The sequence below is a fragment of the Chinchilla lanigera genome, unplaced genomic scaffold (genome assembly GCF_000276665.1).
Source record: "Chinchilla lanigera isolate Chin_1 unplaced genomic scaffold, ChiLan1.0 scaffold00036, whole genome shotgun sequence".
Lineage (NCBI taxonomy): Eukaryota > Metazoa > Chordata > Mammalia > Rodentia > Chinchillidae > Chinchilla > Chinchilla lanigera.
In genome coordinates, this window is record NW_004955437.1 from 1,233,531 (window position 1) to 1,253,822 (window position 20,292).

The 20,292-nt window shown below is 43.5% G+C and overlaps 1 protein-coding gene across 2 annotated transcripts in view; it reads right to left on the reverse strand.

Moving 5' to 3' along the window:
- Positions 1-20,292, reverse strand: part of LOC102009319 (HLA class II histocompatibility antigen, DRB1-1 beta chain-like) — a 33,848-nt gene that overhangs the window by 5,288 nt on the left and 8,268 nt on the right. For both annotated transcript variants that reach the window (XM_013517041.1, XM_013517040.1), the window contains exon 4: positions 8,509-8,790. In XM_013517041.1, coding sequence (XP_013372495.1) covers positions 8,509-8,790 — 282 coding nt within the window. The remainder of the gene's footprint in view (positions 1-8,508; positions 8,791-20,292) is intronic.

The following is a 20,292-nucleotide window of genomic DNA, read 5'->3' on the forward strand; positions in this document are numbered from 1 at the left end:
AGGGACTGGGTCTTTGTTGGGTACACGGTCACCTTGGGCTCAACTAGAGGAGAAAAGGCAGAGAGACCCAGTCAGGAAGGCAGAACAGCTCTTGGTTGGCTGCCTTTCTGGGCCTCTCCAGCAACAGACCCAGGTCCTCACTTCTACACTTCTCACTTCCTCACATCTGCCTGGGGCTCACAGGAGCCTCTGTCTTGAGCCCACAATTTAACCCTCAAAGCAAGGGCACAAGGGATTTGAAAAAATAGTTCCAATTTTCATAGCTTAACATGGTCTTTCATTACTGAGTAAAGTGTTTTCAAGTCTTTCCAGAGAATATGAAATATTAATTAATACTGTGACTTCTGGAGAGAGCCTGCTGGGTTCAAATCTGGGCTCTCCCTCTCCTGGCTAATCCTGAGAATGTTTTTGAGGGGGATGGTTTTACATTTCTTCATGCCTCAGCCTTCTCCTCTGCAATGGGATAAGGATGCCAATGCAGCATGCACTGTTATATGAGAATTAAAGCAACTAAAATATACAAAGCATGGACTAGCATGTTGCCATCAGTGTATTTTCCTTGTTTATTCTTCTCCTGTTTCCTATGTGAGATTCTGAGCCAGAGAAGCGTGGAGAACTGGGGATGAGCAGCAGAGTGGGGAGGGGATGGAGCAGGGAATCCTGGGAATGCTCTCTCTCACACTTCCGGGGCCAGGAAGCTGGGACAGAGAGATGTGAGTCTCTAGGGCTGAGAGCCGAGTCCCAAGTAAGTCAGGGGTTCTGAGCAGAGGGAAAGCAGCAAGTGAATCAGTCCTTTAGAGATCCCCCCTTTCTCTCACCTGGGGGATGCCTTTCCCTTACCAAACACACCTACTTATTGATACCAGGTTGTATCTGTTTCACTTTCTGTACTGATCTTTGTGATCAGCACAGTGTCTGGGATTTATTAATACGGGTGCCTCATGCCTGTTACAGTCCCTCCCAAAACCAGCCTCACTAAATGCATTACCCCAGAAGGACACATTCTCACGGTACCAGAAAATGACAGCTAGGATTGCAAATAAATCAGTACCAACAATGTTGCATCATACTTGATTAAGTAAAATGTTTACATTCTGGACATTCATAGTATTAAACAGAAATGAAATGCAACCCAGAAAATAGAGAAGATGCTGAATAAAATAGCAGGAAGGTATTAAGAATGTTTCTGCATAATGAACCCATAAAATCACTTAGAAAGCAGTAGACGCCAGAGAAGAAACAGATAATCTTTAGAATAATAGTATTTGCTAATAGCTGCAGAAAAATGTTCAAAAACCTTATAAATCAAAAAAAATTAAAGTTAAAAATTACAATGTACAACAAAGTACAGTGTTTTAGAGCACAGGTGGACCTCTATATCCGAGGGTTCCCTACTGGAGAAATCATCTGTCTGTGCAGTAAAAATACTGTAAAATATGTGTTTGTACTGAATATGGCCACTTTGTTCTTGTCATTTTTCCCTGAACAATACAACATTATGTAGCTAGCATATACACAGCGTTAGGTATTATAAGTAGTTTAGACAGGATTTGAAATATGAAGGATTTATAAATTATATGCAAATATTACACCATTTTAAATAACATACTGGAATATTTTTTTCAGATTGTGATATTCAAGAAAACAGCACCCCCACACACACAAAACTAAAAGAGACCTGAATTTGTTAGTATTTTTTAAAAAAAAAAAGTCTCACCAAGCTGAATCACAGGTTGGGTTGCAACTACAGAAAGAAATAATACACAGCCACCTCAGTATTATTAGTTTGTGAAAACAGTAACATCAGTGTGTTAAGTAACACAGCTGTGATCAAAAGCCACTTTAACCATCTCTTCAACAACCTAAAGGTGTGTACGCTAGGTAAGTAAACTAACAAGCCACAAACAGCAAGAAACTGAGACCCAAAAGAATCTTTGGAAAAGGTCCCAGGTGCCTTGACCCCTCCTCCCGCCACACTAATCTGACACTTTTGTCCCCGAAACCTTGTGCACACAGCGCACTTGTGTTTCCTGGGCTTCACCCTAAAGAGGGCTGCAAGCCAAGGGCAGTGTGTGAGCCGCCTCCTCACATCCCAGCTGCTGACCCCCGTCCTCCCTGCACCCCAGCCCCACGAAGAAGTCCACATTTCCCTTCCCTGCTCCCGTGTCGCAGCCTTGCCCCCAGTTGCTGCTCCCTTCGCCATCATCCTGGGCACAGTCTCGCCCCTCTCCTCAGCCTCTGGGGTCCTCTCCCCCGTGCTCCCCCTCCTCCGAGCCCTCCTGCGCCCACAGCCATGCTGCCCCTGCTCTGCTTAGGGCCAGCCTCGGGGCACAGGACACACACAGCTCCCCCCCCCCCCCCCTCTCTCTCACCATCTCCCTCTCCCTCTCTCTCCTTGCCCTCTCCCTCCCTCTGTCTGTCTCTGTCTCCTTGTCTGTCTCTGTATCTCTGTCCCTGTTTTCAAACACACACACACACACATACACACACACAGAGGCAAAATCACACACTTCCCCAAGGACCATCGATTCTCACATGAGCCCTCATGACTTCTGTGTGCTCACAGTTCCACATGCTCAGGACAGCCCTCTTCCCTTCTCTCCATCTCCTTGCCCTCCTCTTCCTCCTCTTCTCTCTCTGTCTCTCTGTGTGTCTCTCTCCTTTCTCCCTCTCAGTCCTCGGCCTCCCATTTTGTCTGTCTCTGCACCTCTTCTCTCCCCTTCCCTCTGTCCCTCTTTTCCTCTCCCTCTCCCTCTCTTTCCTCTTTCCTTCACTTTTTTCTCTTGCTCTCTCCCTTTCTCATCTTCTGTACTGTCCCCTTCCTCTTTTCCCTCCATCCCTTTCTCCCTCCCTCACGCCCCTTTCTCTCCCTCACTTCCTCCCTGTCTCTACTGTCTCCCTCACTCACTCTCACCCTCTCCCTCTCCCCCTCCCTCTCCCTTTGTCTCCCCCCCCTACTTTCTCTTTCTTCCTTCCTCTCTCCGTGTCTCCTCCTCCCTCTGCGTCCCTCCTTCCCTCTCCAGGGCCTCCCAGGCCCCACACTCACCTCTCCTCTGCACCGTGAACTGCTCTCCAACCCCGTAGTTGTATCTGCAGTAAGCGTCCACCTGGGCGAGCTTCCGCTCCAGCAGGTCCTTCTGGCTGTTGTAGTGTTCTGCGTCCAGTCGCCCCAGCTCGCTCGCTGGGAGGTACTTGCCCACTTCGCTGTCGAAGCGCACATACTCCTCCTGGTTGTAGATGTATCTCTCCAGAAACCGCACCCGCTCCGTCCCATTAGAGAAGTGACACTCCGATCTAGCATACTCCAAGAAACGAGCTGTGGGACAGGAGTCACCTGGTCACGGACCTCCTCCCAGGAGGACACTGCCAGCCGTGCACACACCAGCACTTAGGGGTTCACTTTTCACCTGCCAGAGGCAGGAAACGCAAGGGGCAGGACAGCGCACCTCCCAGACCTGATTCACATAGCTGCCCCTCCTTGCTGGCCCAGTCCCAGGCCTGGAGATGGACTAGGATTAGCCCTCAATCCTGCCCCCACCACCTTCTGCCCAAACACCCCCTGCCCTCTCCCTCGGCCCAGAGTGCTTCACCCTGTCCAGGCTACACCCTTTCTCCTACCTGCTGACCCTGCCAGACCTGCGCTGCCCCTGCAAACCCAAAGGCACAAAAACAGGCAGGTGGGAGTTCACATCGGTGAAGGGAGCAGGAAGGACAGAGGCCGGACAGGGGCAATTGTGCAGGAGAGGGGGATGGTAGGAGTGTGGAAGTCTTTTCACAGAGAAGGGTAGAAAGATCTAAATGACAACAGGATGCCAGGGAGGGACTCTGAGGAATGACTGTGGAATGGGCCAGAAGAGGCTCAGTTCAAGTGAGCTGTAGGGCAGATGCGGTCTGGGCCTATGTTTTGGGAGAACGGTAAAGGTAATACCATGTGCAGAAGGTTCGGAAGACAACAGGGTACTGAAGCACAGAAGCGAGGCGGGCAGGAGTAAGGATTAGGAGTAAAGACTAGGCCAGACGTCCATGGAACCGGTTTTGCAGGTGATGCTGGGATTTTGGATTTTAAGGAATGGGAGACTGCTGAACAGGTTTAAGGAGATTAAAATAGAATGATACAGGCCCACAATCCCGCATCTGAATTTCTCAATTCAAAAAGCCACATCTTTTGAAAACTGTGATGCCAGATTCATTTTAAATGAATGATGGGGAGATGGTGTATCTCAGAAAGTTCGAGTCACATTTGTTTCCTTAGTTTCAATACATAAAACCTCATACACATATATACACATAGAACTGGTGATTGAAATGCCTAATGTCCAAATTTTTAAAATTTCTTAACATTATGAATTTTTATCCTTATTTATACTTTCAGTTTCTCACACCAGAAAAATAATGTGATATTTAAACCTGCATGTCCCATACAGTAAGGGTAACAAGATGGGGAGAGAAGAAAAGAAAGGAAAGGAAAAGGAAAAGAGAATAGAAGGGAAAAAATGGAAAGAAAGCTTTTGTAGATAAGGAAGGAAAGAGAGGTGGAAGACAGGGGAGTGGAACGGGTGGGGGGAAAAGGTGAAGTAAGATGTATCACGTACAGATACAAATTCCCTATGATAAATGCGATCTTATGCATATCTAAAATGTACCAATAAAATAAACTAAAAAAAATACTTCTCATACTGTGAAGCAGTTCTGGAGATTTCCTTTACTGTCTGTAGCAGGTGTGATTTTTAAAAATATGGTGAATGGGGCTGGGGATTTAGCTCAGCAGCCCAACGCCAGCCTAGCTAGTGCAAGTTCGTGCGTTTGATTTCTGGGAAAAAAAAACAAAAAAACAAAAACAAAAAAACAAAAAAAACCCCCCAAAAAACCAAAAAAAAAAAAAAAAAAAAAGACTGTGAATGCTGCTGCCAAGGACCATCCAACACTGGACAGAAAGGTGGGTTCATAAAAAAAAGAATTGTGTATTCTCATCTACCTTATTCATCTCAATAGATCTGGAATAGTGTGACTTCTCTCTCTTCCTTAAAATCAAAATGACCATCAAAGCTGAATGTTTTGAGTTGTAAGGAGCCAGGACAGTGCAACTGCAGACACAAAAAATAACTTCCAGAATGGTTCAGAAGGGGGCAAGAAAAGAGGATAAGTGTGTTTGAAGAAGTGGGAATATTTTAAGGGAAACTAATAGCAATATGTGTTTAATTATAATATTTTAGAATTTTAAACATACTCTCTTCTATTACACCTTATAAATCATATATATGCATGTTTATATGTATATATATGTCTATATATATATGTATATATATTTTAGTGGTTTTGACTTTACCTTTAATTGTACTGACAAAAGTTCAAAAAGACATTTTAAAATTCCATAGGAAATATGACCTATTGTATGTAAGCATTTGGCATTAGCAATAGTAAAGAATAGAGAATCATTGCAAAAGTTCGAAGCACATTATGGAAAAATATTTGTGATAATTCTGTTAGCTTTCCATCACTGTTAGAAAACTACTTGAGACAACCAACTAATAAAGAACAAAGACTGATTCTGGCTCACGGTAGGGACGTTTCAGTCCACGGGGAGGCAGACCCATTGCTGCTGTGCCTGTGGAGCAACGTAACATGGCACCAGGCATGGTGTTCCCCTCATGGCTGCGGTATGAAAGAAAGAAAATATTCTAGCATCCCACAACCCCCTTTGAAAGCTCCCCTTCCATGACCTTTAAACTCCCAGCAGCTCACACCTTCAAGTGTCTACCAACCTGAAGCCCGAGCCTTTAACACAGAGACTTTTAGAGAACATTCCACACTCAAAGTATGGCGACAGTTAACACTTCATATCATATAAATTTTTCTTAAATGTTGTCATCACTAATGGATCTCTTAAAGTGCTGAAGATCTGTGCAAATTTCAAAGATTTTCAGTACAGGTCAGGGCATTGCTGGTGAAAGGACAGAAAGGATGTGGAGGTATCGGTAACGCACCACGGCTCATTAAGAAAAAGAGAGGGAACAATGAAAACAAAACCTCTGAAATTTGGGTCAAGACCCCGATAGGCCAATAAGTTTCCTCTCCTTGCATATTGGCTTTGAGCCCTGTGAGTTGGTATTATCCTTCACACTCTCCTTGTACTCCTGCTAGTATGTATACTTTGAAACACAAAAAATTGCTTCAATAGTGTGATGATTACTTAAGTATAGATTCTCACACATTTTATTGAAATGAGTTCAAACCATTTTGTGGGCTCACGCCAGAGAATATGGGATGTGAGGAGCAATTGGTAGCATAGAGAGGTTCAAGACAGGTTAATAACGTGAACCCCAGCCTATGACAGGATTACAGACCTGTACTTGAGGCAACAAAGAACACACCCCCAGATGCTCATTGTCTACAGGGAAATTTAAAGTAAGAAGAACCTCTGATTCCAGTGCAAGGTGTTAAGAGCAGGAGAAAAAGAGAGCACTGACCACACCCGCATCACAGCCTCCAGCACAGAGATAGGGGTCAGCTGCTGGAGTTCAGAAAGCAACAAAGAAGGTGATGGAGGACGCCTCTCGGTGCATCCCCATGTGTGCTCCGACCCTGGTGAGCACGAGACACAAGATCTACTGGGAAAAACCATTCAGATTTATACTCCACCTCCCATTTTACAGAAATCTTTTAACAAGTTCAAAATTTGAATATTTCCTACTGAAAAGAGAACAAAAGTATGTTGATAGAGTAGAATTCTACATATAAAGCTCTGTTTTTAAAGAGAAATCTCCCCTTTTTCTGGCATAAAGCAACATAATATAGGGGAAGTAATATAGTTGGAAATGAATTTAACATCATTATTTCTAAATCCCCTCAAGGCCCTGAGAGAACATGAGTTGAGGCTGAAGTTTCACTGAAGAGGACTTGGAAATTCCTTCATTAGAATTTCCTTCATTACACAGATTGTTTCAAGTGAATATTTTTCTTTCTCTTTGGGGAAGGAAGGTGAGACAGGGTCTCAATATTTAGGTCACGCCGGCCTTGAATTCACTATGTTGCACAGGCTGGCCTTAAATTCATGCCAATCCTCCCACCTCAGTCTCCTGAGTTCTACGATAAAGGTTTGATCCAATTACTTCTGAAACAGTTTAATTGGACCACTAAGGAGAACCAGCTCTCAGGAATGCATTCACAAATTTGACCCTTGTCCCACATTTGAAGACAGAGCTAGTTGAACATCTCTATGTCTGAAGGTGTTCAAGAGTAAGGAGAATGGAGTGAAGGTGACTGAGAGTTGCAGACATTCAATCTGATCTTATTGTACCATAATTTAGTGTTGCTGGCTATGGGAAGCTATTCACCCTCTCACGGTTACAGTGAAAGTACTGTGAGCTTTCAGATATTTGTACTATGAAAAGGTTGTGATTCTGTGGGCACCTCAAGGAGCTGCGTTCCCTGGTAACTGATAAAATGATAGAAAATGATAGAAATAAAAGTGCTGATTGGAGGAACATTTCTGATACATTAACAGCAACTGAATTCTAGTCAATCAGTTAACATCTATAGAGAGATCTTATAAGTTTGTCTCCTGATGCTCTTTCTGATTTTAGTACCACTGCCAGAATACACATGTACATGTGTCCAGCTATGTGGAATGGAGGGTCTTGAGTGTTTCTTCACATAGGAATTTAACCCAACAGCAGAGACAAATGACTGTCTAAATGGAAGTATTTTAGGTGTGAAAGATCAGTAAAGGACACAAGTTAGACTGCTATAACTCTGCTTTAGAGTAATGGATATTTTATGGGAAAAAGTGTTCAGTCCAGGCAGGATGATGTGCACACCTGCAATCTCAGGATTCTGGGAGGCTGAAGTAGAAGAACCACAAGTTCAGGCCTGGGCTGGGCAGTAAGTAAGACTTGGTCAGAAAGTAAAAATTTTAAAATTCTAGATATGTAGTTCACTGTGAAGGACCTGGCTTCCATCTCCAGTAGTACAAAGAGGAGGAGAAGGAACAAGAGGAGCAGGAAAAGGAAGAGGAGAGAAGAAAGAGAAGGAAGAGCACCAGGAGGAAGGGGAGGAAAAAGAAGAGCAGACTAGAAAGAGGCAGAAGAAAAAAATAAGAAAAGAATGGAAATAAGGAAGAGTTTTCATTAAATCTTGAAATACTATTTCCCATTCTGATTTCCCCATCTTATTAACACTACTTACCTCTTTTACTATTTTATTAAAAATGTAACAATGACTTCAGTGCGAACACTAACACTTGCCCAGGCCAGACTGCAAGGCATAGGACTTGGGAACTATGCACCGTGACTGCAGCCAACCCTGATGCGTACCCCACACCCACGCTGAGCGAGCAGAACAGGGAACCGTGCGCCAGGATCCAAGGCCTTGGGTTCTTCACAGCACAGGTTTAGAAAGATGGCAGCCAACAGACTGGCATGAACAAAGAGGTGACCGAGTACCAGGAGGTGTGTTTTGCTTCAAGGCGGGTGCGAGGGGATTTTATGAGGTGAAGGGTTTCCCACTCACTCCACTCCACCGTGACAGGGCTGCTGCAGCTCGGGTGCTCTACCTGGCAGGCGTAAACCTCTCCACTCTGAGGAACAGTTTCCAGCATGACCAGGGTCTGGAAGGTCCAGTCTCCATTCCGGATCAGGCCTGTGGACTCCACCCCAGCCTCCTCCTCCTGCCCGTTCCGGAACCATCTGACTTCGACATGGCCTGGGTAGAAGCCACTCACAGAGCAGACCAGGAGGTTGTGGTGCTGCAGGGGCTGTGTCATTGTGGGGTACACGGTCACCTTAGGCTCAACTAGAGGAGAAAAGGCAGAGAGACCCAGTCAGGAAGGCAGAATAGCTCTTGGCTGGCTGCCTTTCTGGGCCTCTCCAGCAACAGACCCAGGTCCTTATTGGCCTTCTCACATCGGCCTGAGGCTCACAGGAGCCTCTGTCTTGAGCCCACAATTACACTCTCAAAGCAAGGGCACAAGAGATCTGAAAAAAATGTTACATTTTCCATAGCTTGACATGACATGATTTTTCATTTCTGAATAAAGGGTTTTCAAGTCTTCCCACAGTATATGAAGTATTAAGTAAAAGTGTGATTTCTGTAACCAGATTGCCTGAGCTCAATCCAGGCTTTCCCTCTTCCTGCTAATCCTGAAAGAGTTCATTGCATTTCTTTGTGCAGCATTTGTCTCACCTGTAATGGGACAGTGACATTGATTCAGTATTTAGTGTTATATTAGAATTTAAGTAACTAACATATATAAAGCATGAACTAGCATTTTGCCATTAATGTATTTTTCCTAGTTTACTGTTCCCCCATTTCCTATGTGAGAATCTGAGTTGCAACCCCATGGAAAAGCGGACAGGAGCAGAGGAGTAGGAAGGGGATGGAGCAGGGAAGCCTGGGAATGCTCTGTCCACACAGTCACACTTCCAGGGCCAGGAAGGGCTTCACACTGGGAAGCAGGGGCAGAGGGATTGAGTCTCTAAGCCTGAGAGCTGAGTCCCAGGTAACTTGGAGTCCTGAGCAGAAGGAAAGCAGCAAGGGAATCAATCCTTTAGAGAGATGCCTTCTTTGCACTCACCTGAGGAATGCCTCTCTGTTACTAAACTCACCTACCTAGAGTTACCAGGTTGTACCTTTGTGGTCAACACGGTGTCTTGGACTTATTAATACATGTGCCTCGTGCCTGTTACAATCCCTCCCAATACCTGCTTCACTAGATGCATTGTTCCAAAAGGACAAATTTTCACAGTACCAGAAAATGGCAGATATAAGATTGCAAGTAAATCAGTATCAACAATGTTGCATCATATTTTATTACGATGTTTGCATTTTGATCATGAACAGTATTAAACAGAAATGAAATATAAACCAGAAAATGGAGAAGCTGCTGCATAAAATAGCAGGAAGGTATTAAGAATATTTCTGCATAAAGAACCCATAAAAGGGCTGGAGATATATATAGCTCAGTGGCACAAGTGCCTGCCTGGCAAGCACAAGGTTGTGAGTTCGATTCCTGGTTAAAAAAAAAAAAAAAAGAACCCATAAGGAAAAAGGGTCAGGGATATAGCTCACTGGTGCAAGTTCTTGGCCTGGCAAGCTCAAGGTCCTGAGTTCAATTCCCAGTCCATAAAAAGAAAAAGCCATAAAATCACTTAAAAAGCGGTAGACCCCAGAGAAAATATAAATAATTTTTAGAATAATAGCATTTGTTAATAGTTGTAGAAAAATGTTTTGAAACCTTATAAATCAAAAAATTAAAGTTATAAATTAAAAGTACAATGTTTTAGCATACAGGTGGACCTCTGTATCCCAGGGTTCCCCACTGGAAGATTCATCTGTTTATATAGCAAAAATATGTGTTGGTAGTAAACATACTCACTTTTTTCTTGTCATTTTTTCCTAAACAATATAATTATGTAGGTAGCATTCACACAGTGTTAAGGAAGCATAAGCAATTTAGGTACGATATGAAATACAAAGGAGCATATACATAAGTGACATGCAAATATTACACCATTTTGCATAGCACATTGGAATATTTTTTCAGATTTTGATATTCAGAGAAACAACCTACATACAACACTAAGGGAGAATTGAATTGTCAGTATTTAAAACTAGTCTCTGGGGCTGGGGATGCAGCTCAGCAGCACAGCGCCTGCCTGGCAAGCGCGAGGTCATGAGTTCAAATTCCTGGTACTGGAAACCCCCCCCAAAATAAATAAATAAATAAAAACTAGTCTCACCAAGTACAATTACAAGTTAGATTACAATACAGAAAGAAATAACACACAACCTCCTCCTGTTATTCGATTATAAAAGCAGTAACATCAGTACATTAAGTACCACCACTCTAAGCAAAGGCCAGCTTCACCATCTCTTCAGTCATGTGAAGGTGCATACACCAGGCAGGCAAATAAACAAGTGAGAAACAACGGGAAATTGGGATGTAAACGAAGCCTTGGACAAGGTCCCAGGTGCCTCGTCCCCCTTCTCCCACCACATTAATCTGACACTTTTGTTCCCTGAAATGTGTGCACACAGCGCACTTGTATTTCCTGGACTTCACCATAAAAAAGGCTGCAAGCCAAGGGCCGTGTGTGAGCCGCCTCCTCACAGCATCCCGGCTGCTGACACCCCTGTCCTCCTTGCACCCTTGGCCCAGCAAAGATGCCCACAATCCTGTACCCTGCCTGAGTCTCAGTCTCCCCCCACCCCCACCTTCACCATCAGCCTGAGCAGACCCCTACCCTGTCCAGCAACACCCCAAGCCTCTCAGCACTTCCTGTGCCTGTAGCCCTGCCTGCTCCATTTGGAGCACATCATGTCCCCGTGCAGACACACACGCTGTCATACTCTGGCAAAATACACACTTCCTCAAGAACCGCAGATTCTCACACAAACCCTCATAAACCTCTGTTTGCTCACAGTCCACACACTCCAGACGGAGAACCTCTCCCTCCCTCCTTCCCTCCTCTCTTGCCTCACCCTCCGTCTCCTTCTCTCTTTCCTTCCCTCTCTCTCTCCCTTGTTTATCTCCCTTTCTTTCTCACCTTTTCTCTGCCCCTTTTCCCCTCTGTCAACCTGTCTACCTCCCCTCTCCCCTCCCTGCTCTCCCTTCCTCTCCCCTTCTCCACCCCTCTCCCTTTTTCTCTCATTCTCTCCTGGCCCCTCCCTTCCTTTCTCTCATTCTCTCTCCTTTTCTTTCTCTCTTTTTTGCTGCCCCTCTCTCCATCTCTCCCTTTCACCCTCTCTTCAATCCTTTCTCTCTCCTCTCCCTTTCTCTCCTTCATTCTCTTTTCCCTCTCCTTCTCCCCCTGTGTCCCTTCTTCTCTCTCCCTTTCCTCTTTCTGTCTTCCCCACCGTCTCCCTTCTTTCTCTCCTGTCTTCCCTGTCCCTCCTTCCTCTCTCCTCCCTTTGTCCCTCACCGCCCCTTTTTCCTTCCTTTCCTTTCCTTTCACCCTCTCTCTTTCTCTCTCCCTCCCTCCTTCCCTCTCCCTGGCTACCCAGGTAGACACTCACCTCTCTTCTGCACAGTGAACCTCTACAAAATCCCCTGTTGAATCTGCAGTACATGTCCACTGCAGCCTATATGTCCTCAAGGAAGTCCTTCTGGCTGTTCCAGGACTTGGCCTCTGCCAGCCCCAGCTCTGTCACTGCACAGTGCTCCCCACTGTGACTGTCAAAGAGCAGGAACTCCTCTTGTAGGTGTGTCTCTCCAGGTACCACACCTGCTCTATCCCATTGGAGAGGTGACACACAAATTAGTTCTGATGCAAGAAACCCCCTGTGGGACAGGAGTGACCTGGCCACAAGCCTCCTCCCAGGAGGATACTGTTAGCCACCCACACACCAGCACCCAGGGGTTCACCTTTCACCTCCCTTGGGCAGGAAACCCACGGGGCAGGGACTCCACTCCTGCCAGACCTGATTCCCCAAACTGCCCCTCCCTGCTGGCCAGCCCCTGGCTCAGGGGCTGGACTTGTTTCACCCTCAACCCCATGCCCACCACCTGTTGCTGGAAAGCTCAGCCCAGAACACTCCCTGCGCTCTCCCTCAGCCCAGAGCCTCACCCTGTGCTGCATGGGACCCTCTCCTCCAGGATACACAGTCTCCTTCCTAATGACCCTGCCAGGCCTGCGCTGCCCCTGCAAACCCAAAAGCAGAAAAACTGACAGCTGGGAGTTCACATTGGTGAAGGGAGCAGGAGGGACAGAGAACAAACAAGGGAAATTGTGCAGGAGCCAGAGAGGGCAGAAGTGTGGAATTATTTTCACAGAAAAGAGCAGGAAGGTCTAAATGACAACAAGGTGCCAGAGAGGGACTCTGAGCAGACTGTGAAAGGGGGCCAGGAAAGGCCAATTTCAGGTGAGCTGGAAGACAAGTGTGGTCTAGGTCTATGTTTCTGGGGAAAGGTAAAGGTCATATCATGTGCAAAAGGTTAAAAAAATTCATGAACTTCATTAGGAAACCAGAAGACAACAGGGCACTGAAGCACAGAAATGAGGTGGAAAGGGGTAATGATTAGGCCCAGTGTCACATGGAACCAGCCTTGTGGCTGATGCTAGGATTTTAGATTTTAAGTACTGGGAGGTATTGAGCAAGTTTAAGGGTACTGGAGTCATTATTCCAGCACAAGTGCACAATCAATCCCATATCTGAATTTCTCAGTGCAAAAATCTCAGAAAGCCACATGTTTTTAAAAACAGGCTACCAAATTCATTTTAAATGAACAATGGGGTTAGGGTTAGGGTTACATGTATCTCAGAAATCTTACAGGTCATGTACATTCACTTATTATCAATGAAGAGAACTATATATACATATATATGTAATACATGCATACAAGTCATCATTGAAAAAATGGTTCATGTTTAAATTTTTAAAAATTCTTACAAGAGAAGACACATTGTTACTAGCCCTGTAAAATTATTCTTCATTTTGAACATACTTATCCCATCATCCTGGCCACATTCTGAAGCAGTTCTGGAAACCATCTTTACTGAACTTAGGGAGTGTGATTTCAAAAAGATATAGTGAAATTTGGGACCAAGTGCCAGCCAACATCTAACAGCAAGGCAGGCTCATAAAAAGTTACGGTGTATCCTCATCTGCCTTATTTATCTCAATAGATCTGTCATGATATGACTTCTGCCTCATCCTGAATGTCAAAATGACCGTGAAAGGGAAGTATTTTGAATTGATTAAGGAGCCAAGAACAGTGGGATAAGTGTATTCAAAGCAAGTGGGAACATTTTGAGGGAAACTAATGTTGATGTGTGTTTAACTGTAATTTTAGTAAATTTAAACACACTGCATTTTTCAATGGCACCTTCTAAATCATATATACATATATATATATAGTTTTGGCTCTACATTCAGTTGCACCAAGAAAATGTCTAAAAGATATTTTAAAACACTATAGCAAATATGGTCAAATATATGCAACCATTTGGCATTACCAGTAGTAAAAATATAGATAAAATTGTAAAAGTTTGAAGAGTGTTATGGAAAAAAAAACTGTGCTTATTGTATTAGCTTTTCATCTCTGCAACAAATTACCTGAGATAACCAATTTACAAGAAGAAAGATTTATTATGGCTTAGGATAGAAATGTTTCAGTCAACGGTTTGGCAGATCCATTGCTTTTGCCCCTGTGGAGCAGTATGTCATGGCAGGTGGTATATACAGAACAAAATATTCATCTCATGGCTGGGGCATGAATGATAGGAAAGACACTGGCATGCAACAGTCCCCTTTGAGAGCTCCCCTTCCATGACCTAAAACCTCCCAGTAGGCCCCAGTCTTCCAGTGCCCACCAAGCTGAAACCCAAGACACATGGATTTTGGGGACATTCCACATCCAAACTATGAAGGCAGTCTTCACTTTATGACATATAAAGACAATTTCTGAAAAATTATTAGGAAATGATGACTAAGAACTCATGGAATAGGAAGAAACATTGAAAAGGCTCAAAGATAAAAAGTAAACATCTTCCACCTGCATTGACAATATATTCATAAAGACAGTGACAGATTTCTAAAACTGTCTAATATATTTACTTTGTTGTTTTCTAATAAAACAAACTTAAATAAACCATGATGAACTGAACCAAAAGGGGGAAATTTGCATGACACATGACTCTGGAATTATTATTCAAAAAGGCAGTGGAAATTAATGTTTCAACCTCTGGATTAGTGATGTTTTGGAAGGGAAAATTCCCCAAATGTTCTCTTCCAGTGACTAGGGTCAGAATGTGGGAAGCAAGATGCAAAACTCTCCCAGGGTGAGACCACTGCTATAAACCATCTGTTATGGCTTGTGTCTGTGTGTCCCCCAAAGCCTCATGAGGTCATAGGGCAGGCTTTTAGAGTTTGATTGATTATAGGTGTGAGAGCTACACCTGCGCTGGGGTAGATAGTTTGCATATGTAAAGGAGAGGAAGAGGCTGCCTGCCGCCATTCCTCCCTTTTAGTGCTTGTTGCTTTTGTTGTGTTCTGCCACCATGAGCTGTAACCCTCTGCCATGTGCCACTCTGCCTTGTAACCTGCCAAGTATGGACTGAAACCTCCACAAACTGTAAGCAAAATAAACTTTTCTTTCCTTAATTTTGGGCGTCAGGTATTTTGTCCCAGCAATGAGAGAAAAGTAACCAAGACAGAATTTGGTACCAGGGGAGTGGGGTCGTTGCTGTGACTACACCTGACCATGTGATTCAAGAGCCTTGGGAAGTGGCTTGTGGGAAGTGTTCAGAAAGGTTCAGAGATGTCACCTGAAACAGAAGCACTAGAACAACTTGGGCTGTTCTGTCTGGGAGATTCTGATCAGAGCTCCAAAGACCGGAAGACTGAAAGGAATCCTGCCAGTAAAGACCAGGTTCAGGAGGTTTCTGTTAGGAAGAAGGATTGCATTGGTTGTTGGACTCCAGATGATGTGTGTTATGGCTTGGCAGAAAGTTTGTCTGCATTTTGCTCATGTCCAGAGGCTTTGCCTAAGACTGAGATTAAGGGTGGCAGCGGACTGATTAATCTGGCAAAAGAAGTTTCAAGGCAGTCAGATGTTGGGGAAGTGGCATGGCTATTGTTGGGGGCTTTTAGCAGATTTATATTGAGAATCAAGAACAAAGAGCCCAGCAGGATGATTAATTAAAATTTGAGTTTGGCCAGAAAGGAAGCTCCAGTAAAGCTGTGGACTGCAAAGGTGGAGCTTAGTGAGGTTGAACCTCTTTGGGTCGAGGGACCTGGGCCCGTGGTAAGCGGCGACACGGTGCAAAGAAGACACCGGAGACTAGGCTGATGGCACAGATCTGGTTTATTGTGGAAGTACCAGGCATTTTATTAAGCAGGCTAGAGGCGTGGCAATGGAGGCGGGGCTAGGGGCGTGGTTTGGAGGTGGTGCTTTTGGCCGGGGGCTGTGCGGAAGTAAGAGGTCAGAGGGGGACAGCCTAGGCAGGGCGACTCACTCAGTGTGCCGAGGACATGACGAGTCTGAGTGTGCTCAGACCCGCTCCTCTGCCACGGCCATCAACCAGACCTCTGGACCTCTCTTTCCCACAGCTGAGGAGATCTCCATTCCTGAGAAGGAACCGGAGAATAGAAAAGATGGCCTGAGGACATCACAAGAAGCAGCAAGTCTCCACCCTTTGCAGCCTCAGAACTGCAAAGGTGAAAGACCTTGCCTTGAGAAGGAAACCTCAGATCATCATGCTCCAGAAAGGCAGCGGCAGCCGCAATAGGTTCCAGAATGGTGGCAGTGGCCGCACCAGCTTCCAGAATGGCGGCAGCATAGAGGATTTGTTCCTCAGAATTGGATTCAGAGTGCCCAATGATCCAGGCTCTAGACCCCTGTGGCCAAGAGAGAGGAAAACTTGGCTACTGCTCCAGGTGGCAGCAGACCTTGGCATCATCCCCGTGGCCCTGGCTTTAAGTGCATGGAGAATGCAAGAGTTCTGAGGTTTAAGAGGCTTCCACCCAGATTTCAGAAGGCCTGGGAGGCCAGGCAGTGTGCCCCTGAGAGGGCGGTGTGTGAGGCTGTGAGTGTGAAGCAAAAGGTGCCCTGGAGACCTCAGAAGTTTAGAAAAGCAAGGACCGTGGATCATCTAAGGAAAGCTGCAAGGAGGGAGCAAAGCAGGCCTAAGAGAGAAGCCATAGAAGCTGTAACCACCAGAAGTGTCATAGGGGTGGGCTCATGCAAGCCCTTTGGAGCTCACAATGTGCCACAGATTGCTTCAGATGATGGTCATGGAAGTATAGGACATGATGTTAGCTCTGCTGGATTTTGGACTTGCTTTGGTCCCAATGCTCTGTGTCCCCCTGTTTGTACCTTTTGGAATAGTACTGCTTATTTCATGCCATTGAATGTTGGAAGTGTTTAACTTTTCATTTGTACAGGGGCTCACAGCTAAGAGTTTGCCTTACATTTTGGGGAGACTTGGGACTTAGATTCTTCAGCAATGCTGAAACTGTTAGGACATTGGCAACTCTTGCAGATGGACTAAATGCTGTTTGTACAAAGGGGTGGGCATGAGTCTTTGGGGGGCCAGGGGTGGAATGTTATGGTTTGTGTCTGTGTCCCCCCAAAGCCTCATGAGGTGATGGGGCAGGCTTTTAGAGTTTGATTGATTATGGGTGTGAGAGCTACACCTGCCCTGGGGTGGATAGTTTGCATATGTAAGGGAGAGGAAGAGGCTGCTTGAGGCCATTCCACCCCGGTGTGTGCTTGTTGCTTTGCTGTGTTCTGCTGCCATTAGCTGTAGCCCTCTGCCATGTGCCACTCTGCCTTGTAACCTGCCAAGTATGGACTGAAACCTCCACAAACTGTAAGCAAAATAAACCTTTCTTTCCTTAATTTTGGGCATCAGGTACTTTGTCCCAGCAACTAGAGAAAAGTAACCAAGACACCATCTAAAATACTCATGATGAGAGAACTAGCATTAGTTAATAATCAGAGAAAAATAACATTATACTTTTGCCAATATCATATCTCATGTAGGACATGATACTGGATAAATATTTGTTACTGGAAAACTCACCCTACTCTGGAATAATATTCCTAAAAACTATTTACAATGTCTAATATAAGAATATCAAAAACTATTGTGATTCTAAAAGTAATGAGACAGTAACTGTGAAAAGGCCAAAACCTGGGATCTCTGAAAAGTTCATTTCAGTTGTGAATTATTTTTGACAAAAAATTTGTATAATCAGAGATTTATTTTTTAGCTGCTCAACTTCACTTTGTGTGGCTTAAATTCACTGCAAGCAATAGCTCACACATCACACTTCTGAATTGATGGTGAGAAGAGAGGCTTAATCTCTTCCAGTATGACACCTGTGATGAAATCTTGCAACTAAGGAAATATCCTATAGAAAGTACATGAGAATAGATTTCAAACTCTATGCTTATTACAATTTAAGTGGATACTGATGAAATAGAAATCATTAGCAATCAGTTGCAAACTTGTACTCTTAAAAAATTGGAGAATTTAAAAGAAATGCATGGATTCCCATCTATATATATATATATATATATAAAACCAAAACTTAGCTAAGATGATTTAAAACCCCTGCAAAGTCTAACATGAGGCAATGAAATTGATGCAGTAACAAGTAACCTAACATCTAAAAAAGCCCATGTATAGAAGTGTTCACTGATGAATTCCACAAATACTTCAGGTAAATTCTAACACCAATGCTCTTAAAACCTTTTAATGAAATCCAAAGGGAAAGAGTATTCCTAGTCAATCCTGAAGGCTACCCAGAATTAGTCTAGCCTGATTCCAAAACTAGACAAAGATCCCACAAAAAAAGAGAACTGTAGACCAATCTTAAATGAATACATATGCAAAAATCCTCAGCAAGATGCTGCCAACAGAATGCAATGCATCATCAAAAAATTATTCATCAAGATGAAGTAGGCTTCAATGTAGGGATGCAAGGATGGTTCAACAAACACAAATCAGTCCTTAATCCATCACATAGACTGATGCAAAGATGAAAATCACATAGTTATCTCAAAAAGATGCAGAAAAAGACTTTAACAAAATACAACATTATCCTGCCACTTTCCTCCTCTGTAGTCCTCACCAGCACTAGCAACTCCCTCCTCCTGGGAAAAGTTCACTGTCCTTGACTTCCATGCATCACATTCCCCTGCTTTTCCTCCAGAATCACTGTTCCTCCTTCTCAGAACATTTTGCTGGTCCGATTCCTTTCCTTGTTTTCTACACGACCTCTTTCCTCATAATAACTTTGCCTTTTCTGGAACTTACACAGTATATGGTATTGACACAACAATGCCAACAAACACACCTTCAGACTTGACCTCATCCTGAACTGCAGATAAATAAATTCAACAATTTACTTCTTGGATCTACATAACGTCAAAAGAAACCTCAATCTTATCTTAAACAAAACCTCTTTTTCTAACACTCACCCCATCAGTCTTCCCTATGTAAGCAGCAGTCTCTTGGTTAGTCACCTCAGGAGGGAGACGGATGGTCAGTTGTCACAGCAGAGGAAGCAATATTATGATAGCAGTGTCCTTTTTTGTTTAAATATCCCACTGTTAGGTTCTTGAGGTTATAGGTTGCACTTTATATTCATACCTATGTGGCAAGACCATTAGTGTAGAATTTATAGTATTGGCAAAACAGAAAATGTGATGTTTCAAGAAACAAACTCTGAAGACAACAGAAATAAAGGGATCTTATCTAAGTCAGATAAAGCCATTGATGACAAACTTACTGCCAACATCAAAATAAATGGGAAAGAGCTGAAATCTTTACCTATAAAACCAGAAAAAGTTAAGGATGTAACTATTGCCACTCCTGTTCAACATGGTACTCAAAATATTAGCAAAAGCAATAAGATAATAAAAAAGAAATAAAAAATAAAAATAAATAAAAATAAAAAAGAAATAAAATGGATATTTAAAGGAAATAGTCAAATTATCATTATTTACACATGACATGATATCCTCCACAGAAACCTCCCACCATTGCACTAAATATTAGGGTTAATATCAAAATTCAATAATATAACAGGGCACACAATCAAAAAACAAAAGTCAAGAGCATTTCTGTACATAAATAATGAGCCCACTGAGAAAGAAATTAGAAAAAAATACCATTCACAATAGCATCAAGAAAGATTAAATACTGAAGAATTAAACTAAGGAGGCAAAAGACCAGTACAATGAATACTACAGTACTTTGAAAAAGACAATTGAACACATCAGACAATGGAAAGATATACCATTTCTGAATCAGTAAAATCAATATTGTCAAAATTGCCATCTTTCCAAAATTTTTGTAAAGATTTAACACAATCTGAATCAAAATTCCAAACACATACTTTATAAAACAGGAAAAACCATCCTAATGTTCATATGGATTCAAAAGAGGAAGCTAAGTGGATTCTCAAGTTATGAAACAACTTCAAATACAAACAACTTGTGTTATGGTCAGAATATTAGGTTTAACTTAGCACCGACATCTTATGTTACAACCCAAAATCTGGCCACTTGTGCAGTTGTATTTTTTTTTGTTTGTTTGGTACTGGGAATTGAACTCACAACCTTGCACTTGCCAGGAAGGTGCTGTGCAAGTGAGCTATACCCCTGGCACTTGAGCTGTTGTAAATAAAGACTTGTGATGCCAGAAAAGTACATAAGCATATGTAAGCATCAATCTGAGCCCAGATGTACATGTCTGTGGATGTGATTTCAGTTAGTGCTTTATATAATTGCTACCATTACTGCTATTAAAATGGCCCCAGAGAGGCTAGGGATTTAGCTCAGCT